Here is a 25,953-nt window from a genome sequence, read left to right as displayed (position 1 = left end):
TAATCTTTTTTTTATTTGTTGTTTTGTTTTTTGCAGTAACTCTTAACAGGCTCACTCATTTCTCTCGATCCAACTATGCATTACAAAGTTATGGTGCTTTGCTAGCTTTTTTGACCAACACCAGTCTTTTTGCTGGTGGAAATGCATGGAACCCATCCTAGATTAGGCAAGAGTACTGCGTTGGTGGGGTGTCAGTAATTGTTTTCCACTGAGAAGAGCTGCCTACTATTGACATGGAACCAAATAGTCATTTCGAAAGAAAGAAGCTTGTTTTAAAGCCAAGTTTCCATCAAAATTTAGCATGAAATTGAAATACATTTGTAGAAAAACTGAAAATATGACATTGCGTTAGTTTTTTCCTGTGATTATCTTCATGTGAACAGAGTGCAAAAGCAAAACTATGATACATTTTTTCTCCCCTAATTTTCTGGGTTTCTGGGTTCTTTCTTTACAACAGTTTTGTTCCAAGTTTGCAACTGAAACACCCTCAACAAATATAATATAATATAATATAATATAATATAATATAATATAATATAATATAATATAATATAATATAATATAAGCACCGGAGATACTTTGTAGATACTGAAAGGTTCTCTTCTAACACTTTCTAAACACAGAGAATGAGGCTAAGATGTGGAGGTCGTTTTTAGCCAAGGCTTTAATGTGACATTTATCCGTCGTTCTCGCCCTTCATTACTTCCATCAGTAAAGGTCAGGCTCGTACATGTGGGCCCTCGCAGGTGTTTGAGCCCCTTACATCTACTACCCAGGAGCGCAAGCGGATATCACATTACTCATGTGATTACCTGGTGAAAGGAATCCGATCTTTGACTTTACGCATGAGATAAAAGAGAATAAGGAGATAACCAGGGTGAGATTCCGTGACATTTCCGTTGTTTAAGAAGAGGTACACAGATCTCTTGGCGGCTTTTCTTCCTCAAAGGACTTCGTTGGTGTGGGAAGGGGGGCGCTGATGGAGGCAGAACTTCCTGTCTGTCTTTTTGCATCCCAGTGCGTGGAGAAATAATTGAGTGCAGTGAAAGCCGAGCATTCATTCAAAGACCTTGACTGGCGCTACTGAAGCCTGGAGGCTCAGTAGTGATTCAGCAGCAGCGGAGCAGCGCTTAGGAGACAGTGGTGGTGAGAAGGAAGGAATAAAGGGAAAAAAGAGAAAAGGAAATTTCAAAAGAAGGAGGTGAACAACGTGAGCCGCGCGCCGATTTGGAGCCGCGTTTTCATCGCTTAACAACACGGAGTGAAAGGGGATTTAAAGAAAAGAGAGAGAGAAGCCGGTGAAAACTTCTCCCATCGCGGCCAAAACCTTCTGATTTTACTTAAAAAACAATTAAACTCCGGGAAATTCGGTTTGCAGCGGATTTTGACGGATGCGCACCGGAGCTATCCAGGGGTGTAGCCGCGATTCCCGTCGTGCGTCTTTGCGCTGTTAGAGGTGGTGTGTGACTGAGTGTGTGTGAGAGAGGAGGATACAGATAGAGGTGGAGGATCAGCCGGAGTGGCCGACCAGCCAGAAGGATGCTGGAGGGCAATGCCTGCAGAAAGAGAGGATGAGATTTGTCGAAAGGCGCTGGAACTGCTCTCGGACCTTTGCTCCAAGGGAGAGGTGCAGGACGACAACTGCCTGGATTTCATTTACTACTTCAGGGATCTGGCCAGACCCCGTTACACGGACTCAGGTAAGGCTCCACGGTCTTCTCTTTGATAAAGTAGGATAGAGTTATATTATATCCAACACTAACTCGTGGCAGTTTAATTTTATTATGAGCTCCAGGAGCTCCAACAAATAGGTTTTTTTTAGTTTTTGCTTTTATCTTTAGGAAAGCACTAAACAAACTCCAGTTTCCCCAAAATACACGAAACCCTCAAACCTTATTCCTCCAGTGTGTGTGTGTGTGTGTGTGTGTGTGTGTGTGTGTGTGTGTGTGTGTGTGTGTGTGCAAGACTCCAACTGTAGGAAAAACGGTTGCTCTGTACAATCACCACATTAAGAGAAACGTTCAGGGGAAAAAAGCATTTGAACCTTTTCCTTTTAATTGTATTTTTGCAGTAGTAGTCAGTCTAAACAGAAAAGAACTTTTTTGCTCCATGCACATAATTGTATTTCACTATTTTTCCAGTTCACTACAAATGCATTAAGAGTGTGAATTGTGAACTTGTTGCTTGCATCCATTAGTGCCAGCAGAATCCACAAAACATTTCGGATCTATAAGTGAGTGTGAGTGTTTGTTTGCAAATGCTCCGGCGGCATCCATCAGCTTCTTCACGCAGACTGAAAGGGAGTGCTGCTTTGATTTCTCTTTTACTCTGACAGCCTGGAGAGAGGCAGAGAGAAAGCCCCACCCGATAATTCCACATAACTGCCATCATTGTGCAGACATAGCTCCAGCAAAAGGAAATAAGGATCGACAACTTAAATTAGTTACTGTATTTTACACAATCTGTTGGGCACACCCAATAAATTTAAAGTTTTTCAGCAAAACCTTTAGAGATAAAATGAAGTGTAAAATCAATGAATTTGAAAGTTTAGAGAGTTACTTTTACTACATATTGATATGATGTCCTTCAATCTTTGTTTGTTTTTAAGAATCATCCATTTGCAGCCATCGCAGCCTCGCAGACCCCTGCAGCTGTCACTTTCACACCGTGTTTTCTGAAGTGCCTCCCACATCTTGGTTTGGTTTGACTGACTCTTTTTCTTTCTTTTAAATACCATGTGGTCAGGGGTTAAAGTGGGATTTGGCAGGTGTGCACTCCTTAAGATCTGATGGAGCGGTGAAGTGCGGTGAAATGACTCACTGAAAAATAATTGACTTAATCTTCTCTACTGTAAGCTGCAGTAGATTTTTCTTTGTGGACAGGCTGTGATCATCTGACCTGTGTTGCTGCAGCAAACTCTGATATTTATTGTTCCTTGTGGTCTTGCAGATGTTACATGAGTCATTGTGGGCTCTTTTTAAACCATTAGCCAGTAAAAAGATAATATAAAGGTGGAATTTGGTGTTGCTGAAGCACTTCATCGAATAACTCCTACCTTTAACTTAACTGAGCAGAGAGGACAGTAAACACAGTCTACCCTACACCGGATCTACAGTACCCATTACTGAAAAGTTTGGCTTGTCCTGTATAACCTTTCAGCCAAAGTCAGTCATTTGCAGTAAAATCACCACATAATTTCAGAATCACAACATTTACGCATTAATTGTCTGATGAAAAAAATCGAGCAAACTTACATCACAGTTATCTGACTTTAACTTTTTAAACTTAAACTTAATTTTCAAATATCATTACTGTGCCTTTAGCTTGCAGACAGATTTTGTGCCAAACTGCATATAAAATACTGTATTTGGTGATATTTGTTAAGCCATTTGTGTGGTTCGCTTCAAAAAAAATCACCACATTTTAAACTCACTCAACTCTATCTGCAGTTGCTAGACGCTGATGTACTGCAGCCACAACTTTATTGAGATCTGAATGCATGAATGCATAACAGGGATGAGAAGGAAAAGAGGATGTGTGGAGAGTGTGCATGCTGGAACATGGAGACACATTACTTTGTGATTTATTGAGTGAGTATCTCCGTGGCATCGGCTAGAACGAATGCCAAGCAGCAGCGTATGAAAAATCAACTCAGTTGATGTCATTATGCATTAAACTATTATTATCCTCTTTTTGATTCAGACACTTCAAACTTCCATTAGTCTGAAAATAACACTTTTTTTCCTCCAAACCTTTTAGTGGCCAGTCTCTCAGATATTGATTGCTCTATGTCAGTGTTTAGGTGGCTGGTTCGTGTCAAAGTAACATCCACACGTAGGCCGGGACCTGAGGGTTTACGGGAGAGCATTGCACTATAAAGAGGTGATTAATTTTCTCCTCTCCTCCTGTCAGTGGTTTTAATGCTGTGGCTCAGTGTATTTCCCTCCTCTTGTCCTTGTGTCTGTGTACACATATGTTGTTTTTTGTAGATAACCGCATCCTTTACACATTCATCATTAAGCATATATGATGAGGCGGAAGTTCAAGCTTCCACTGGCTCCTCTGAGGAGCTCTGACCCACTTCCTCTTGTGTTAGAGTTCTAAAAAATGCACGTGCACTGTTTGATACACAGCAAACAACTGTCCCTTCGGGAATTGCGGGAGACTGGAGCTGGGCACAACTTTCTGATATCAATTAAATCTGATAAAATCTGATTAAAAAAAATCTTTAGTGGGTTTGGCATGAAATGAAACATAATATATATATATACACTGAACAAAAATATAAACGCAACACTTTTGTTTTTGCTCCCATTCCCCATGGGATGGACGTAGAGACCTAAAATTCATTCCAGATACACAATATAACCATCCCTCCCAAACAGTGGTCACAAATCAGTCCAAATGTGTGGTAGTGGGCACATCTGCTATATTGAGATAATCCATCCCACCTCACAGGTGTGCCACATCAGGATGCTGATCTGACATCATGAGTAGTGCACAGGTGTACCTCAGACTGCCCACAACAAAAGGCCACCCTGGAATGTGCAGTTCTGTCTCACAGCAAAATGCCACAGATGCCACAAGCAATGAGGGAGCGTGCAATTGGCATGCTGACAGCAGGAATGTCAACCAGATCTGTCGCCCGTGCATTGAATGGATGAATCATGGTTCACATTGTTCAGGGCAGATGGCAGCTGAGAATGTCCCAGTTCTTGCATGGCCAGCATACTCACCGGACATGTCACCCATTGAGCATGTTCGGGATGTGCTTGACCGGCGTATACGACAGCGTGTACCAGTTCCCACGAATATCCAACAACCTCGCACAGCCATTGAAGTGGAGTGGACCAACATTCCACAGGCCACAATTGACAATCTGATAGACTCCATGCGACGATGTGTTGCACTGCATGAGGCAAATGGTGGTCACACCAGATACTGACCGGTTCTGGGTCCCCAGACCCCCAATAGCGCAAAAAACTGCACATTCCAGGGTGGCCTTTTGTTGTGGGCAGTCTGAGGTACACCTGTGCACTACTCATGATGTCAGATCAGCATCCTGATGTGGCACACCTGTGAGGTGGGATGGATTATCTCAATATAGCAGATGTGCCCACTACCACACATTTGGACTGATTTGTGACCACTGTTTGGGAGGGATGGTTATATTGTGTATCTGGAATGAATTTTAGGTCTCTACGTCCATCCCATGGGGAATGGGAGCAAAAACAAAAGTGTTGCGTTTATATTTTTGTTCAGTGTATATATATATATATATATATATATATATATATATATATATATATATATATATATATATATATATTGGAGCAGAGGATCGCAAGTTCGATTCCTGCCTGGGGCGTCTGTATCCAGTAAGGGTCCTAAGGCTAGACCCCCTATGCTAAGCAAGCCTACCGCAGACATGAGCGAGACAGATAAATATGAAGGCATGCTGGCTCGGACGTCGCCCGGATCAACAAGGTCCGCGTCAGGTGTTGAGGGACCAGGGCACCCTGACTAAAAGTGGGCTACTGGAACAAGAAGGCATCGGTGGGCAAGAGACGAAAACAGGGCGTTGTTGGAATGCTACTACGCAAGTAACCCCGGCGGAAGGGGCTACATGAATAGGATGAGGGACCTATGGATTCTTCGATACCCAACATCCACAATGACGGCAAAATACCAAGGGCTCAGAGAAGAGCTCGAGAGGATGTGGAGGGTGAAGGTAACGATGGTCCCCGTGGTAATCGGAGCACTAGGTGCGGTGACTCCCAAGCTAGGCGAGTGGCTCCAGCAGATCCCGGGAATAACATCGGAGATCTCTGTCCAGAAGAGCGCAGTCCTGGAAACAGCTAAGATACTGCGCAGGACCCTCAAGCTCCCAGGCCTCTGGTAGAGGACCCGAGCTTGAAGGATAAACCGCCCGCAGGGGCGTGCTGGGTGGTTTATATATATATATATATATATATATATATATATATATATATATATATATATATATGATATATCATGATTATAATAAGCCAGGAAGTATTAAAAGAGAAGTTCAAGGATATCCATTTTTCTTCGCAATAATTCTGTTGTACAGTAATTGACTGCAATTCAGCCAGTGGCACAGCAGGGGGCGCTCTCAGGATAGTTCGCGATGAATAGTGTGTCATTATTATGACACATTTACACCTGCTTCTAGACAAAACAAAACCAAAACCAAAACCCTTCCACATTTAATTTAGTCTTTGCATTTAAATCAGAATTCAAATAAAAAAATATTATGATATCCTTTAGTTTTTCTCACCGTGAAGCAAATTTTGCCCTTAAATCACTAGCATTTCAGTAATGCATGCTGATTGGTGCATTAAAAAATCACATGTGTGAAAGAAACAGCTCTCTGATGTGGTTGAAGGTGACGCCTAGAGCCTGACTGATACAAGATTTTGAAGACTGATGCTGATACCAATATTTGCAAAGCTAAAAATTTGATATTGCGATGCTTCAGCCAGCATTTTTTTTTCTTTCAAACACATGAATAAACTGATTTCCCCAACATTCCCCATCTTTTATGCTCTACCTGACTCTGCATGGATCTGCTGATTATGTGTGTTGCCAACAGGAAAGTTGCAGATTGCACTCTAGTGCACAAACTCTGCAACATCGCCACTCTTAAGGCGTTGAAGGATGTTTTTTCAGTCTCTCCTTTTTTGTTTTTAACTTTTCATTTACTGGCTGTTACAGCACAGTACAGATAGAGCTGCTGTTATTTAACATCAAGTGAAATTTGCTGAAATTCTCAACCGGCTGTTTTATGTTTAAAATCAGAATATGTATCATATTATCTAAAAATTGAATAAAATACGGCTCTATTCAATCTAGACTATCTTGCGAAGACCCTGTGAGGGCTTTTATGAAATCAAAAGTCTAAAAAGCAGGAATTTTCAATTATACTCACAGTAGTCTGCTTTAATAATGTGTAGATATGCTACCACACAGTTTAAACAGTCAGAAATTTCTAATGTGTGAATGCATCGGTGCAACAACCTGATTGGCTCAAATGATTTCAGTTCATCTGGCTCTCTTTTGGGAAAGACGACAGGATAACCTTCAACTTTGCTCTTACCGAATTCTGCAACAATTTCTTTTCAAAATTGTCTGAATGCCATTTCTCTTTCTTAGACTGCCTCTGACAGTACTTGCCCTCAAGAGGCTAAGGCTGAGTAAACTTGCAGAGAAACGATATATTAAAAATGACAAAAAAACATCCAAAAACAACAAAAAGAGCACACACCTCAAGACAAAAAACGTTTTTTCTTTCTTAATTATATTGAAATTTCCACTCAGCATATGTATGAGATCCTAATTAAATGAGCAGAGAGAAAAACAAAACAAAACAATGCATTTTGCATTTTAAAATGGATTTTCCACTAGTGCATTTTCTTTTTAACTTGTCCCACTTAGAATGAACTTCTCTTCTGTTTCATGCATGTCTCTGTTGTAAAGACAACAAAAAAGGAGCTGGATGAACTGTGCAGATGACTTTATCGCTTCACACTTACCCACAACTATCACTGACATGAGTTTGACGAGTCAAAGGCAAAATGTGAAGTTAAACTTACATTTTAGTTAATGGGAGATTACCAGTAATTCTACCTTCTACTCAAAGGCTTGAGGGGACACTAAACTGAACTATTAGACACATAAATCCAGCTTAAATATCAAAAGCACATGTACTGAACTGAGCAAAACAGCTCTACCCAACAGTAATGATCTCAGAATAAAAGCTCATGAAATCAGAGGCTGCTTTTGGATCAAATCACCCCCGTGCTCTTGCTGGCCTGTGTGCCTGTTAGATTGAAAAGCATGCTTCTTAGTTTCAAACTGAACTTCTCCTGTATCTCTATTTTTAAGCATGCAGCCTGCTCCATGCTGGACCTCCATAATGGAACCAGCTGTGGGGGCAAGATTAGTGATGCAATCACCAAGCTTTTTTTCTTCCCTGCCGTCTCTTATGCACTTGCTAAAACTGCTTCTTTCTGCCCATGAGAACAGTCCAACAAAAGGATATCTTTTTAGATTTTAAAATATTTTTGGAGTCAAGCTTCAACTTCTTTTAATGTATGTTAATGGTATTGAATGCAATAAAATGCAAAAGCAGGATTAACCTAACTAATTTCTTCATCCTTCATGTGCTATGATTCTGCAATGCAAAACAGATGTATTACTAATATGTACACATAGGTGCTGTGCTGTGAGATCCAATCTCCGAGGAAGATGAGGCACTAATTCACACATGCCTAGTTTCCAGTGAAGCTTCATTCAGGATAATTATGTGCAAGATAAACCAATTATATTATGACTCCCACGAGCACTTCTATGACTCACATGTGTGTGAAAAAGAGTTGGACGAGAAACATTTAAATAATTTGCAATTTGCTTCATCCGGGCAGGGATGCACCTATTTTTTATGTTTGTGTATACATTCTCAGTTACTACTAGCTAGTTTAGTTGTTAACTAGTGTTTTTCTGTAACTGGTTACACTGTTAAAAACTTATATTTGACCTCATGAGAGAAGTCCCAATCCAGGAGGAAGAGTTTAGTGAATTTATTCATAGAGATGGTGCAAGTAAGGGTTGCTTACAGGTAGATGGGCACAGGATCAGATATGTTCCATGACAGCAGGATGGCTGTGTGACATATCTCCCCTGTCGTGGAAGATTTGCAGTCGGACTGCGTGAGAAGCTGCTTCACCCATTATGAAGTTCTTACTGGGAGGTATGATTAAGCAGCTCTAATGTCCTGTAATGCTGTTTCATTGTAGCAGCTATCCAGATGTTGTCATTACTGGGCTATGACAAAGAAAAAAAAAGGCAGGTTCATGTTCATGCAAAGTTAAGGGAATATCTCTTTTCCTCTCCTTTCATCCTTTGTGAAGAGTTGTTCCCAACAACAACTTTCAACTTTTGATCAACTGCTAAATTCAAACAGAACAAAAACGAGGAGATCCAGTCCAGTTTTACTTATAAAGCCTATTTAACCTTCATGTCGCGTTTAGGTCAAGTCTCAGTCAAAACAATGAGCATAGGACACTATTTCAAACTGATATGTTAAACATTGTTTAAAAAGATCAAAGATTTAAAAGTGGGCAATACCAAAAAGTTTAATTGTATTCTATGATTTTTATACAGGGAGTGCAGAATTATTAGGCAAGTTGTATTTTTGAGGAATAATTTTATTATTGAACAACAACCATGTTCTCAGTGAACCCAAAAAACTCATTAATATCAAAGCTGAATGTTTTTGGAAGTAGTTTTTAGTTTGTTTTTAGTTTTAGCTATTTTAGGGGGATATCTGTGTGTGCAGGTGACTATTACTGTGCATAATTATTAGGCAGCTTAACAAAAAACAAATATATACCCATTTCAATTATTTATTTTTACCAGTGAAACCAATATAACATCTCCACATTCACAAATATACATTTCTGACATTCAAAAACAAAACAAAAACAAATCAGCGACCAATATAGCCACCTTTCTTTGCAAGGACACTCAAAAGCCTGCCATCCATGGATTCTGTCAGTGTTTTGATCTGTTCACCATCAACATTGCGTGCAGCAGCAACCACAGCCTCCCAGACACTGTTCAGAGAGGTGTACTGTTTTCCCTCCTTGTAAATCTCACATTTGATGATGGACCACAGGTTCTCAATGGGGTTCAGATCAGGTGAACAAGGAGGCCATGTCATTAGTTTTTCTTCTTTTATACCCTTTCTTGCCAGCCACGCTGTGGAGTACTTGGACGCGTGTGATGGAGCATTGTCCTGCATGAAAATCATGTTTTTCTTGAAGTGTGCACTTCTTCCTGTACCACTGCTTGAAGAAGGTGTCTTCCAGAAACTGGCAGTAGGACTGGGAGTTGAGCTTGACTCCATCCTCAACCCGAAAAGGCCCCACAAGCTCATCTTTGATGATACCAGCCCAAACCAGTACTCCACCTCCACCTTGCTGGCGTCTGAGTCGGACTGGAGCTCTCTGCCCTTTACCAATCCAGCCACGGGCCCATCCATCTGGCCCATCAAGACTCACTCTCATTTCATCAGTCCATAAAACCTTAGAAAAACCAGTCTTGAGATATTTCTTGGCCCAGTCTTGACGTTTCAGCTTGTGTGTCTTGTTCAGTGGTGGTCGTCTTTCAGCCTTTCTTACCTTGGCCATGTCTCTGAGTATTGCACACCTTGTGCTTTTGGGCACTCCAGTGATGTTGCAGCTCTGAAATATGGCCAAACTGGTGGCAAGTGGCATCTTGGCAGCTGCACGCTTGACTTTTCTCAGTTCATGGGCAGTTATTTGGCGCCTTGGTTTTTCCACACGCTTCTTGCGACCCTGTTGACTATTTTGAATGAAACGCTTGATTGTTTGATGATCACGCTTCAGAAGCTTTGCAATTTTGAGACTGCTGCATCCCTCTGCAAGATATCTCACTATTTTTGACTTTTCTGAGCCTGTCAAGTCCTTCTTTTGACCCATTTTGCCAAAGGAAAGGACGTTGCCTAATAATTATGCACACCTGATATAGGGTGTTGATGTCATTAGACCACACCCCTTCTCATTACAGAGATGCACATCACCTAATATGCTTAATTGGTAGTAGGCTTTCGAGCCTATACAGCTTGGAGTAAGACAACATGCATGAAGAGGATGATGAGGACAAAATACTCAATGCCTAATAATTCTGCACTCCCTGTATGATTGTGTAAGATGAGAATGAGCCAGCTGTGATGCCTTATTCTTTCACACCCATGTGGTGCAGAATAACGATCAGATATTATACACTGTGTGTAAAAGTGAAGTCACTGTGACATCACCCATTGGTTATTGAGGTGTTGTGAAGCCTTAAGTTTGGTATTTGAACTCGGAAATGATGAATGAGGGGCCGTAGATGCTCATGTGTGCTAGTCCCACGTCAATGCATAGTCTGCTTTTTCCTTGTTTTTGCCTCTAATACTGGTGGTGGTCAGAGGGCCCGGTGGTGCCTGTGTCCGGCAGCCTCGCCTCTGTCAGTGCGCCCCAGGGCAGCTGTGGCTACAATGTAGCTTGCTATCGCCAGTGTGTGAATGTGTGTGTGTGTGAATGGGTGAATGACTGAATGTAGTGTAAAGTGCTTTGGGGTCCTAGGACTAGAAAAGTGCTATACAAATGCAGGCCATTTACCATTTAATAAGAAACACATTTTATGAACTCAAACTCATGTTGTTTTTAATAAGACTTATTAGAAAGTAATTACTAGATTATTATATTGCTAGAGATCGAGTGCTGCTGTCTCAGACTTTTATGGTTTTACATGTAACAAGAGTAGCTTTGTAAGAAACTTGTGGTCTGCTCAGAAAATGTTGTCACATGCACAAAATTAAATAAAAAATGCAAATAAAATTCCACCCTTATTTGTATAACCGTTTCATGCTCAAATGTACTGCTAACATGAAACAGAGATGCACAATGACCTTTTTAATCATTTAATAAATGACTTGATTTTTTTGTCACACAACAGTTTCTGCCTCTGAATGTTAACATTACTGTTTTATTGTCTTACACTGAACACTAAAACCGGGAGAGACAGATACAATGCAATTCAATTTTATTTATACAGCGCCAAATCACAACAACAGTCGTCTGAAGGCACTTTATATTGTAAGGTAGACCCTACAATAACACATACAGAGAAAAACCCAACAATCATATGACCCCCTATGAGCAAGCACTTTGGCCACAGTGGGAAGGAAAAACTCCCTTTTAACAGGAAGACACCTCTGGCAGAACCAGGCTCAGGGAGGGGCGGGGCCATCTGCTGCGAGTGGTTGGGGTGAGAGAAGGAAAACAGGATAGAAGACATGCTGTGGAAGAGAGACAGAGTGAGAAAGGTGACTGAAGAACAAACACTCAATGCATCATGGGAATCCCCCAGCAGCCTACACCTATTGCAGCATAACTAAGGGAGGATTCAGGGTCACCTGATCCAGCCCTAATTATATGCTTTAGCAAAAAGAAACGTTTTAAGCCTATCTCTACTAAGAGTAATCTTGAAAGTAGAGATAGTGTCTGTCTCCTGAATCCAAACTGGAAGCTGGTTCCACAGAAGAGGGGCCTGAAAACTGAAGGCTCTCCCTCCCATTCTACTTATAAATACTCTAGGAACAACAAGTAAGCCTGCAGTGTGAGAGCGAAGTGCTCTAATGGGGTGATATGGTACTACAAGGTCATTAAGATAAGATGGGGCCTGATTGTTTAAGACCTTGTATGTGAGGAGCAGGATTTTGAATTCAATTCTGGATTCAACAGGGAGCCAGTGAAGGGAAGCCAATACAGGAGAAGTCTGCTCTCTCTTTCTAGTCCCTGTCGGGACTCTTTCTGCAGCATTTCGGATCAACTGAAGGCATTTCAGGGAGTTTTTAGGACATCCTGATAATAATGAATTACAGTAGTCCAGCCTGGAAGTAATAAATGCATGAACTAGAGATACAAGTTATAGTCATGGGAACGATGTTCAGCCGAAAGCAGAAAAGCTTTATTTTCCATGCTTTCTAAGAAGAGTGATTGATTAAATGTTAGGAGAAATAGGTTAGGGTTCATTACACCCATGATTGCATTTTCAAGGTATTGTTGCCAGGCAACATAACATTATTGGAAATTTGGTTTAGAAATCTCTGATGATTTTCTCGAATGAGCCCAATAAAGTTAATGTCTCTTCTCTTCTTTGTGAGGTGAATAACACTGATCTTCCTCTTGCAAAACAACGTTGTGCTCAGAAAACCTCAGGTCCTGGCTCACGAGCAAATGTTACGTTGACCTACCTGAACATTGGCAGCAGCCTACTCCAGCAGGATGATGTCTCCTGTCACACCACAAAAGCTATTTGGGATTGGTTTGAGCAGTGCAACAAAGACCTCGGGGCACTGACCTAGCCTCCAGACATCCTGGATCCCAATCTAACACCTCTATCAGCTGGAAGCATCAAAACAAGCTTGAGGCAAAGTCTTCCCCTGCCTCTTAGCTGGACCCTGTTCCTATGCACGCCATCTGTTTTTACACCACCCCATCTACAACCGTTTACTGCTTGACACTTCAAGAGTGTTTTAGAGGATATTATCCCCATTCTTCCCCTTAAACCCTCACTCCTGTGCCATTCCACCCTTTCACCACAGCTATTCTCTCTTATTGACCCACTGCTGACTTGAACGTAGCAGCTTATTGAACTGTACTCAGTACTGTACTCCCTGGAGTGAAGTCAACTGTACATAGAAGAGTTTAATAAGATGACTCAATGCTAAGATCGCTTATTGACAGTGTGAAACTTTACAACACTCAATAAATCGGTTATAACATTGGCTTCGTCCTCAGCTGATTACCATGAAGTTGCAGTCAACAACAACAACAAAAAAAATTCGACTAAAAAAAGAATTCACAATTTTTCTAAATGAAATGAGTCTGTCACATAACGTGGCATGCACTTTATTTATTAGCCCTGTGTTTAACAAGCAGCACAAATTCAGGTTTATTTTTCAACATTTCAGCATAAACACCCGAGAACACAAAATACAGATTACAAAAATTCATATGCTGAGTTACCGGAGTGACGTACAGATTGAGATGTATGATTAACATTAACAAATGAAAGCTGTGTTTGTTACTTTCAGCTGTTTGAGTTAAGTTTAAGGATCTGTATGTGTGTCCCCAAAGCAAGAGAGCTGCACAGCCAATTACTTCTAATTCAACTCAATTCAAGTTTATCCCAGATCCCAGTAACAGTTGCCTCAAGCTCCTTTATACTGCCGAGGATTTCCAACATAAAGATTGTGTTTCACCGTCCTGACCAATCCACTATCTGCTGTGTACACCCGAGATGGGGAGGTGTTACACACAGCCACAGTTTTACTGTTTTAGTCTAGGCGGCTGAGCGGTGTTACACGTTTTGCTGTGATATCAGCATAGTGATATATATGGATATATAGGCTAGTTTCTTTGATCTCTTTACAAATATTTAACTTAAGATTCAGTGTCAAATCAAACGTCAGAATTTAGAGTAGTGGTTACTGCACACTTGGATTATTACACTCTTTGATGTTTACGACAAGCCGTGCTCAAATGTTCAAAAACACTAAGACTGATTAATTGTGTTTATATTATGTGTGAATGTGTGTGTAAGTGACAAAATAAAACATGTGATCTAAATACACTTCTAGTATAACCTACTGAAGTTAGATAAGCTATCACACATGCAGAGAATTGTTGCATTGGAAGTCGTTCAAAATCAAAAGAATTTTGTGAAAAGCTCTGATAATTCATTATTTATAATATGATTTCATATACATATATACATATATATATATATATATATATATATACACACATATATATATATACACACACACATATACATATATATACACACACACATATACATATATATATACATATATATATATATATATATATATATATATATATATATATATATATATATATATATATATATATATATATATATATATATATATATACACACACACACACACATATATACATATATATATATATATATATATATATATATATATATATATATATATATATATATATATATATATACATATATACATATACATATATATATATATATATATATATATATACACACACACACACACACACATACACATATATACATATATATATATATATATATATATACATATATATATATATATATATACACATATATATATATATATATATATATACACACACACACACACATACACATATATACATATATATACACATATATATATATATACATATATATATATATATATATACATATATATATACATATATATATATATATATATATATATATATATATATATATATATATATATATATATATATATATACACACACACACACACACACACATATATATACATATATATATATATATATATATATATATATATATATATATATATATATATATATATATATATATATATACATATATACATATACATATATATATATATATATATATACATACACACACACACACACACACATACACATATATACATATATATATATATATATATATATATATATATATATATATATATATATATATATACACATATATATACATATATACATATATATATATATATATATATATATATATATATACACGGCAGCGGCGGCAACAGGGAAACCGTTCAGGCGGCCGACCGTGCGGACAGCAACGGCGGCGATGACAGAAGTCTGGAGGCCGACCGTGCGGACGGCAACGGCGGCGATAACAGAAGTCTGGAGGCCGACCGTGTGGACGGCAACGGCGGCGATGACACAAGTCTGGAGGCCGACCGCACGGAAGGCAGTGGCGGCGTCTAGGAGGTCGTCCATGTTGACGATGACGCTCCACCAGCGGCCTGGCAGATGACCGCCAATGTCGAGGCGGCAGTTTGGGACCCGAAGGTGGCATGGCCGTCGCAGCACCAGACGAGACCGAAGCAGAGGCTGGACCAGACGAGGCAGCTGATGAGGATGCTGAAGCAGAGGCCGGACCAGGCGAAGCTGAAGCAGAAGCCGGACCAGGCGATGCTGACGAGGATGCTGGAGCCGGGCCAGGCGATGCTGAAGACACGAAGGCTGGAGCCGGACCAGGCGATGCTGAAGACGAAGCTGGACCGGGCGAGGATGAAGGCTCGGAGGCTGCAGCTGGCGAGGATGATGAGGCTGCAGCAGGCGACGGCGTGGAAGCCGGAGACTGTAGCGCTGCAGGCGTGGAAGAAGCTGCTGCTGCCCGTGGCGTGGATGAAGCTGCAGCTGGCGAGGATGATGAGGCTGCAGTTGGCAGCTGGACGGGCTCCTCGGGCCCTCCAGCTGACGAGGCAGGAGGCTGGCTAGGTTCTCCTGAACCTCCAGCTGACGAGTCTTGAGGCTGGACGGGCTCCTCGGGCCCCCCAGCTGACGAGTCTTGAGGCTGGACGGGCTCCTCGGGCCCCCCAGCTGACGAGACAGGAGGCTGGCTAGGTTCTCCTGAACCTCCAGCTGATGAGTCTTGAGGCTGGACGGGCTCCTCGGGCCATCCAGCTGGCGAGACAGGAAGCTGGGCGGGCTCCTCGGGCACCCCAGCTGACGAGGCAGGAGGCTGGACGGGCTCCTCGGGCCCCCCAGCAGGCGAAGCAGGAGGCTGGACGGGCTCCTCGGGCCCCCCAGCGAAAACAGTCTCTGGACCAGTGGGCACCGGGGCCCCTGGAACACACAGGTCAGAACCAGTAGGCGCACGGGCCTCTGGCAGGCACAGTTCAGAACCAGTAGGCACACGGGCCTCTGGCAGGCACAGAACAGAACCAGCAGGCACACGGGCCTCTGGCAGGTACGGGTCAGAACCAGCAGGCACACGGGCCTCTGGCAGGAACAGATCAGAACCAGCAGGCGCACGGGCCTCTGGCAAACACAAGGCAGACTGCAGCTGCACAGAGCATTGACCCAGCTCAGGCAGCGACAGCCGGATACAGTCCTCAGCTGGCTTCTTAATCTCCAGGGGTCCAGAGTCGGCCGGGGGCTGGGACCCAGCCTCTGGGGAGGCCCTGGAGTGTGTCACAGTCTCTGGGCTGGCCAGCTGTTGCGGACTGACAACTGCGTTATGTGGTGTGTCTCTCTGCTTGACATGAACAGGTGAAAAACAGTGCTTTTCCGGTTGGATGGACTCGACTTGTAATACAGGCGGAGCTGGTGAAGATGGTGGCTGAATAGGTGGCTGAGCTGATAATAAAGCTGATGAGTCTCTTGCCAATTGAGCTATTGACTGAGCTATGGATTGTAACCAAGTGTCTAATAGGTCTGGCTGTGACTGTAATGGAGGTGGCGATTGAGAGGCTAACAGAGCTAGTGGCTGCTGGGCGGCTAACTGAGTTACCTGCTGGGCAGCTGGCTCAACAAACACAGCCCCGGAATAAACAGTCATTCGAGCTGGCGAAACAGACGGAGTGTCTTTTCCACTCACCACAGCCGGCAGTTCCGAAGTCCTAATCTCCGGCTGTGGGGCGACGCGCCGACGGCGCGATCGTCGCTTCCTCCCGGGCAAAACCTCCGGCGGGCCGGGCAAAACCTCCGGCGGGCCGGGCAAAATCTTCACCGCCGGGCTGGGTTGGGAAGCGGTAGCGGCTGGTGGGTGAAGGTGCAGCTCGTGAAGGATGAAGTCCTGTGCGAGCGGGTGAAGAGAGTCCAGCAGCCAGGAGTGAGCAGAGATGAGCTGCTGTAGCCTGGCTTCTACAGCGTGGTGAAGCTCTTCCTCCTCATGCTCGAGCCACAGGTTGACCAACCTGGAAACTGTGTCGATCACTTCCTCCCGAAACTCCTGGGACGGCGCGGATGCTGCTGGGTCCATGTTGGTCGGCTCGTACTGTCACGGCTGGCGGAGTGAGCCATGTGGAGTGGAGGAAAAGGAGGACCCAAAATGCAGCAAACTGATGATACGAGTGAAGTTTATTTACACGGTGGCAGTGGCAAAAACAGGCAATGAAGCATGAGTAATGACAAACCTAAACTGGGAGAAACTAAAGAGCAAACCTGAAATCTTACAAAACGGAGAGCGGAGCAGAGAGACGCAGACCAAGGACCAGGATACCAAGAAACACAGACGAGCCGACAACGAACACAGACCGACACCCACTAAATATACCCACACAAGGTAATCAGGTAATCACCAGTGTTGGTCAAGTTACTTGAAAAAAGTAATCAGTAACTAATTACTGATTACTTCCCCAAAAAGTAATCCCGTTACTTTACTGATTACTTATTTTCAAAAGTAATTAATTACTTAGTTACTTAGTTACTTTTTAAAAACACGATTTACAACCTGAAGAGGTGATAAAGCGATAGATCTTTCAGCCCAATTCTACTTTTTCTACATAATCCATCATACAAAATGTAATCAAATGGAAAAGTCTCTTTTTTTAACTTGTTTCATCAGTTTTAATCTTTTAACTTTATGCATCAAGCAAAAATTTAATTATATGCAACATTCTCTGAGTTGAATAAATTAGTTTAACATTTAAACCTATTTTCTGCACATTCCAGCTCATAAAATAAAATATTTTTTTTGTTTACACTCACTCTTTCAAATAGATGCAAGTAAAACACAGCAGAACATAAATAAAGTCAAAGACTCAGCGGTCCTGTTGCTCTATTTTCACCTGTAAAGCAGGACTGCGGTAGGCGGAGGTTTACCCTGGTGCAGGTGTGCAGCGGTCAGTGGAAGGATACGGCAGTGTCTCTGAGTTTCCCATTACGTCGTTGCGCTCTCGGAGCTTGCTTGGAAGTTTAGGGGTTTTTTTCGCTGTAAAAAGAAGTTTTCTTCCCATGCACGATGGACGCTAATGTTTTTGTCACTTTTTATGGAATCAAACTCAAAGTAAGGTCAGTACTTCCACGCTGCACACTCATACTCTCTCCCACAATCGATCTGTGATCCATTGTTGATCTGCACACAGCTGTTGTCACTAACGGCGCACTCGCTTACGTCACTGTCGTGAGACATTCTCGCAAAAAATCACAGTTTTAGTAACGCAGCATTCCTACGGGAAAGTAACGGTAATCTAATTACCGTTTTTGCAATAGTAATCCCTTACTTTACTCGTTACTCGGAAAAAGTAATCAGATTACAGTAACGCGTTACAAGTAACGCGTTACTGCCCATCTCTGGTAATCACACACAGGAGGGAAGAACAGCTGAACCTAATACACCTGGGGACCGGAGGAGACAAGCTGAACACAATAACAACAGACACAGACCTTCAGAACAGAACAGGAAATCCAGAACACGAGCCTTCAAAATAAAACAGGAAACAGACTGATGTACAACACAACACGGGGACATGAACAGAGCACCAAGGACAGACACAGGTAGGGCTGACAATACACCAAACTTCAGGTTAACCCTAACTAATACAGATCAGAAAAAACGCAAAACGCTGGGTCAACGACCCAGGACCATGACAATGGGTGACATGTCCGGTGAGTATGCTGGCCATGCAAGAACTGGGACATTCTCAGCTGCCATCTGCCCTGAACAATGTGAACAATGATTCATCCGTGAAGCGCACACCTCTCCAACGTGCCAGACGCCATCGAATGTGAGCATTTGCCCACACAAGTCTGTTACGGCGACGAGCTGGAGTCAGGTCAAGACCCCGATGAGGACGACGGGCATGCAGTTGAGCGTCCCTGAGACGGTTTCTGACAGTTTGTGCAGAAATTGTTTGGTTGTGCAAACCAATTGTTCCAGCAGCTGTCTGGGTGGCTGGTCTCAGACGATCTTGGAGGTGAACCTGCTGGATGTGGAGGTCCTGGGCTGGTGTGGTTACACGAGGTCTGCGGTTGTGAGGCCGGTTGGATGTGCTGCCATGTTCTCTGAAACGCCTGTGGAGACGGCTTATGGTTGAGAAATGAACATTCAATGCACGGGCGACAGATCTGGTTGACATTCCTGCTGTCAGCATGCCAATTGCACGCTCCCTCATTGCTTGTGGCATCTGTGGCATTTTGCTGTGAGACAAAACTGCACATTCCAGGGTGGCCTTTTGTTGTGGGCAGTCTGAGGTACACCTGTGCACTACTCATGATGTCAGATCAGCATCCTGATGTGGCACACCTGTGAGGTGGGATGGATTATCTCAATATAGCAGATGTGCCCACTACCACACATTTGGACTGATTTGTGACCACTGTTTGGGAGTGATGGTTATATTGTGTATCTGGAATGAATTTTAGGTCTCTACGTCCATCCCATGGGGAATGGGAGCAGTAACAAAGGTGTTGCGTTTATATTTTTGTTGAGTGTATATATATATATATATATATATATATATATATATATATATATATATATATCTATCTTATGGATATTTAATGCTCAACATTAAATATCCATGGTGAGGCAGCAGAAAGCTAGAAGACCTGAACTCACAATACAAACAATTTCATAGATCATAGACTTACTTACTTACTGCCAAATTTTACATTAATCTTTGGGTGACTCCACAGATGTGAAAATTTAATGTTTGTCTTCCAATTTTCAACTTATGAACTTAACTAGAGAGACACTGCAGTTTTCTCGGTCAGTTCCAGTTGACCATCCAATGACCATGTGATCAACCAATACAGATTTTTGACTACTCTGATTTTAATTCTGAGAACTGCAACTAACAGCATACACAAACACATTTTTTTGATACAAAATATTATTTTAATGACAAATGATTCAGCATTACAATTTCTACCAAACTGCAATAAGTTATGAGATCTTCTCTCCTTTCAAAATAAAATGCTCCGCTACTGGAAAGATTTAAAAACTACTAACTGAAAATGAGTTGCTGTACTCCCACCTTTACCTCACATATTTTGTCTTACCAAACAAAAGCAGAACCAACAGTTCAAAAACAAAACAATGGTCAGTTATTTACATAATTTTCCAGAAGCATATTTTTATATCTTACAATATAACGACCTGGCTGATTTCTGTTCCTGACACTGACGATTAATGGCCAGTTATAATTTGGTCAGATGAGCACATATCAACCAAACACCTGACCAGTCGACCCCGAGACTATAGTCTTTTTGGTTAAAACGAAAAGAATTTAAAGATCAACAGATGATCAGAACTGATCTTTCTTAGAAGATGAAAATTTGTATCAAATCACATGGATATTTATCCAACCAACTGACTAACACTGCCTCTATTCAGCTAGCATGTGTCAGTTATATACAGATATTTATAGACGAAGATATTAAGCTTCAGTGTAGGACGCAAAAATGCTCTCCTGGTGATGCTTACATCAGTACAATAGTGTAATTGCAGGTTATTGTCTGTGTAGGTGTGCTGGATAGTATACAGGACTAAACAGAAATCATCATGACAGTGTTTTATGTGCCCCTGATTGGCGTCTGCTCTGTACAGAGACTAAACAGAGGGCGATAATCAGATTTCTTCAGAGGCATAGGGACCTTGGTATCCACTCTTCACCACTAATGCATGCAACCACAGAGACGGTAATGCACCGGAGGAGCAAAAACAAAGCCAATAATAATGAGCCAGAGTAGAAAGTCCCCTAACAGTTAACATCAGTTAGAGTAGTGAATGGCAGGCTTATTTCACAAGAATCGGCCCCACCTAGATTCTACCATGTGCGCTTCACATTACTGTAACGTCTCAGTCATTTTGGGCTGTGGAGAAAATTCAAATGTTTCCTAAAAGATGCCCATTATTTTGTGATTCTACAGCCCAAATTACCAAATAAGTCCAGGCAGCCCGTGTGATACTTAGGTGATAAAGGGTTAAGGTTATTATCAGGATGTATAGAGCTGTTAATGAACTGCAAAATGAAGCAGAGAGAGAGAGAAGGCTATGTTTAGACAGCCCTGTGTCTTAAAGGATTCACATTAAACATGATTATTAAATGGTTTGTAGAAAGATATGTCTGATCTACTACAGACCCAGTCTCATTTACATTAGCACCCCCAAATCAACCATATATAATGTACCACTTCCTTTTAAAAGGCTCTGATTGCAAGCTTGTTTCAGCCATCACATAACAAAGACAGATAAAGAGAAACTTTGCATACTGTGAGGCAGAGGTCCTGATTAACGAGGTACTGCTTAGTATACAGTTAATTTGGTCTCACAAAAGCGACATTCTCACAAGATGTGGACAGCTTCAAAGAAAGAAAGGAAGAGGTGGAGAAAACAAACAATACAAAAAAAGAAAACTTGGAAAAAGTTCATACACTGTGTAAAAGCTTTGTGGTTTTGAACAACTGCTAGTTGAGCCATGCTTCTATTTGGATTGTGCTATTAGCTATTAGCTGTTTGTTTGCAGCCTCTGTTAGTCTCAAAGCCTTTTAGATACTTTTGTAACCACTGATGTTTCTCCTTTATCAGCCATTTATCTTACAAAAATCTCTTGGATGGAGTGTCATGAAATTTTGGACATCCAGTCAAATAGTTCAATAGCTGCAAGATACCTGCAAGACACAAAAGTCTGTACAGATATTTAAGGGTTTGTTAGCATGATTCTTAGGCTAATACGCTGACATTTCCAGAAAAAAATTTATATTTAAACATTGCATTATTCAATTTCTGTACAGTGTTTGCTTAACAAGGGGTAACGTGGTTTATATGTACATGCAAATGTGAGTGACTGTCAAAATAACGTATGTTAAATTAAACATATGAAACTGGCAGGAGCATTCAAGTCTCAAAGTGCTGGAGGCCCTCTTTAAACCTCAATTTCTGCTTATTCTGAGCCTCAAAACAAGTCAGCCTTTCTGAACGGTCGGGCGGCCTTAAGTGTTTTGCTGATTTAAACAACGCCTCATCAAAGAGAGATTTAGTCCAAATCAATAAAAGCAGCCATCTGTGTGTTCACTTTGGGGTTTTAAGCTTCAATTGGTTCAGAGGCAGGAGTACGCCTCCGCCAAGGCTTCTATCAGGACAATCCATTTGCATTGTTGGGCAGTGAAAATCTAACTCTGATCTCTTCTGCTGATGTGCTTCCTGTTGGTAAAGCATTCTGTTTCACAATCTGAAATGCGTTGCTTTTTTCCACCATTTCCTGTGCAACGAGTGGTTGATGGGACTCGTGAAGATGCCTTGTGGCTCATTTGCAATTAAAAGTAATAAAGATGTATCCAAATGGCACCTTTCAGGACCAGATTTGCAAAGTGCTTGTCATTAAAAGCATCCAGTGAGCAACAAAACAGCAACCAACAAAATCAGTTTGTCAAAACACACCAATCTCTTAATTACTCTTACTATGGGTGTTAAGCTGTTGCCAGGTGCATAATAATTATCATATTTAGCCATTTGTATTAAGCATGAGCCCTAATTCTTTCATTTCCATCATCACTGTTCCTCTTACCATGGCAGTAATGCATTATTGGGGATGACAGTGGATCCAATCTCATCTCTGCTGACTATCAGAGCTGCTTCTATTTCCACTTGAAATACTTTTTTTCTATGAATATCTGATTTTCAGCATGTAGCACCTCTGCTTTTACTTCATGTGAATGAATTTACTGTAGAATATTAATGGCCTCACAGCCTGGAATTCTTTGAAACCTTGCATTCAAACAAAGGTCTAAAACACCATGCATTTCTTTTCTTATTCATTTTTAACTAAATGGCTGAGGCAACATAGACATCATAGACAGGTATACAGAGCATAGACAGGTGGACATAGACACATTCTAAAATATTGTTTTGAAGCCTCAAGATGAGCGTTTCTGTTGTCACCATGTTAGTTCCAAAAGTCGAGATTTCAGGATGGTTGAATGAACTGACAGTGAAACTGCGCGCTCACTTGTCTGCCCTAAAGTGTTAGTGGTCAAGAGTGCAGTTTCATAGCACAGGTAGTTCTCTTTTTTGAAACATGAAATGCTCAATAGTTGCAAAATAGATTCAATTTTTTGTTCAATTTGACCTAAAAAGAGCGACTGGGCCCAAAAACTTGGCATTAAAAGTGTTTATAGAGATCTCAGTCTTCTATAGGAGCAGTGGTATTTTCTTTTTAAACCACAGCTATCTCCATGCAGGCTTTTAGGCACTTTTATAGTGGCTTCAATTTAACTGCATCCATGTTTTATACTGTAATGTCAACTTTATGTATCTAGTGTCTAGAGGCACTTATATAGTATATTTATATACTATATAAAGTGCATATATAGTATATAAATATACTCTGAAATCCTTCATGTTTTTCCTTCTTGTCTTCAAAATCATGCAGTCATTTTTTGCAAAATCCATTAACCTATCAATTTTCTACCACTTATGCAGTGATACTGAATTAGGCATATTCAAGCGTGCATTTTTTCAGAATTAAAAAACAAAGAAAAAAATAACATATGAGATAAAGTAAAAGTCAGGGTGTGCTACAGAGTACCTGTTAGAGTGTGCTCCATGTAGCAGAGCCTCTGTTCTCACAGCAGAAGCCTGGGTTTAATTCTGTCTTCCACCGCAGGCCATTTACTGCATGTCATCCATCACTATCTTACCTTCTGGTTGTTCAGCTGTCACTATCTAATAAAATAAAATAAAGTCTTTAAAAAATATTAGAAGCAAAAATGGAAGATCAATCCTGTCTAGCTACTTTATTAGTCAAGCAACACAGTGGCTGGAGTCATCCTTCATTGTAACTTTTTCCAAGGGAAAATGAACACAATGTTGTCCAGATAATGACTTATGAAGTCTAATTCTGACAGGAGGAATAAATATATTAGCCTAGGTATGAATTAGGCTACAAAGAGAAGCGGTGGGCTGACAGGAAGCATGTTGTACTGCTTTAACATCCACTTCTGCACTGATTGCACTGATATACGCCACCCCTTAAATCCCAGCAGCTATTAGAAACTTTTTAGGTGTACCTGTAATTCCTTTATGTATAGTCACATAAAAAAAACCCCCTAGAAACCACAACTCAGACAATTATATTAATCAGAACCTCTCTGACCTTTTTTTAATTATAATTGTCAACTTCCTTTAGTGAGGAGTGAGCTTACTGATTAGTGGAGCTCCTGAATCTAATTAACTGCCACCAGCTGTATAGAGCTGATGCCTTGGTGCGTTGATTGCACCCTGCACGAGAAGCTGACAAGCTGAGACACCCTGTGGCTTTAGAAAGGGCTGTAACAAATGTAACTGGATGAAACCACTAGATCAAAGAACAACAGTGTTTTCAGTATTTAAAAAAAATTCAAATATTGAGCAGAAGTGGGTTTGGAAGGAACACGGTGAGCCTCGAAATCTAACACGGTTGATCTGAGTACAAAATAAAGATATTCTGAGCTGCATTGTGTTTCAGTTTTTTTAAAAGCAGGATTTTGGGTGTGAAATATCGAAGAAAATGCATCACCTATTTGGCACATCAAAGCCAGAGCACAGCAGAACAAGCTGCACGCTTTGTATTTGTGCCAGCTGAGAGCATAAGCCAGGCACTGTGTCGGGGACACATATTGTAGATCATTTTTTTCTGCTTTCAGTTCATCCCAGCTGCTTGCAAAGTGCAGAGCTGCGCACAGGAGGACTGTGTTCTACCTGCCTCATTTCACAAATCATAGTGCTGACTCTGCTCTACTTCTAACGTCCGTGTAATGCAGAGCTTTGTCGACACATTCAGAAAGCTTTATGTTTTACCCGTCTTATTGTGACATGGCATGTCTTTACTGTTGTACACCACCACACTGAATTTCAAGTGAAGCAAATAAAATGGGATTAAAGTGCCTTGTCACACCATTAATTTGTTAATATTGCATGGCATTAAGTGGGGATTTTTTTTACGTTGTCCCTCTATTTTCATAGGTTCAAAAGTAAGTTTTTCCATTATAATTTGAGTGTTGAATTTAATGTTTAAGCTGGGCGTTCATTTGATAGGTGCTCATGGGAACGTGCAGTTCAAAGATGTCTCGAATCATATGGAGGAGGCTAAAAAAAAAAAAAAAAAAAGCCTTTTACATAAAGAGCAGAAACTTTTAAAGTATCTAAATCCACATTTTTTAACTAAATAATTAACTATTTTAGTAACAGGTTTTGCTCCTTTTCCTTCTTTCGGCACCATTATGTGATGCCACGGTGGGTCGCCCAGTTCAACTGTATTTATATAGTGTATCAGTCGCCTGAAGGTGCTTTTATATTGTAAATTAAAGCCCCAACAATCACATGTCGGCCTCTGAACAAGCTTAGCAACAGTGGGAAGAATAATTCCCTTTAAACAGAACCATGCTTGGGGGGCAGGTGGGCTGCCCCTTTCCTTCTCGCCTACATAATGGGAGGTCCCCAGCAGACTAGGCCTTTTGCAGCATAACTAAGGAAAGATTCAGGGTCACCTGATCCAGTCCTAACTATATA

The 25,953-nt window shown here is 41.2% G+C and overlaps 1 protein-coding gene across 3 annotated transcripts in view; it reads left to right on the top strand.

The window, feature by feature from the left end:
• Nucleotides 1-1,033: 1,033 nt before the first annotated feature.
• syt9b (synaptotagmin IXb) overlaps nt 1,034-25,953 on the top strand; it is a 63,803-nt gene continuing 38,883 nt past the window's right edge. For 2 of the 3 annotated variants that reach the window (XM_085414811.1, XM_085414810.1), the window contains exons 1-2: nt 1,034-1,700; nt 2,609-2,701. In XM_085414811.1, the coding sequence (XP_085270937.1) occupies nt 1,553-1,700; nt 2,609-2,701 (241 nt within the window). In that variant the 5' untranslated portion in view covers nt 1,034-1,552. The remainder of the gene's footprint in view (nt 1,701-2,608; nt 2,702-25,953) is intronic. The other variant, XM_085414813.1, reaches the window with a different exon arrangement.

Source organism: Rhamphochromis longiceps, linkage group LG7 (genome assembly GCF_057381845.1).
Source record: "Rhamphochromis longiceps isolate RC_006_pf linkage group LG7, R_longiceps_female_GT1.1, whole genome shotgun sequence".
Classification (NCBI taxonomy): Eukaryota; Metazoa; Chordata; class Actinopteri; order Cichliformes; family Cichlidae; genus Rhamphochromis; species Rhamphochromis longiceps.
This window is presented reverse-complemented; position numbering and strand designations above follow the sequence as displayed.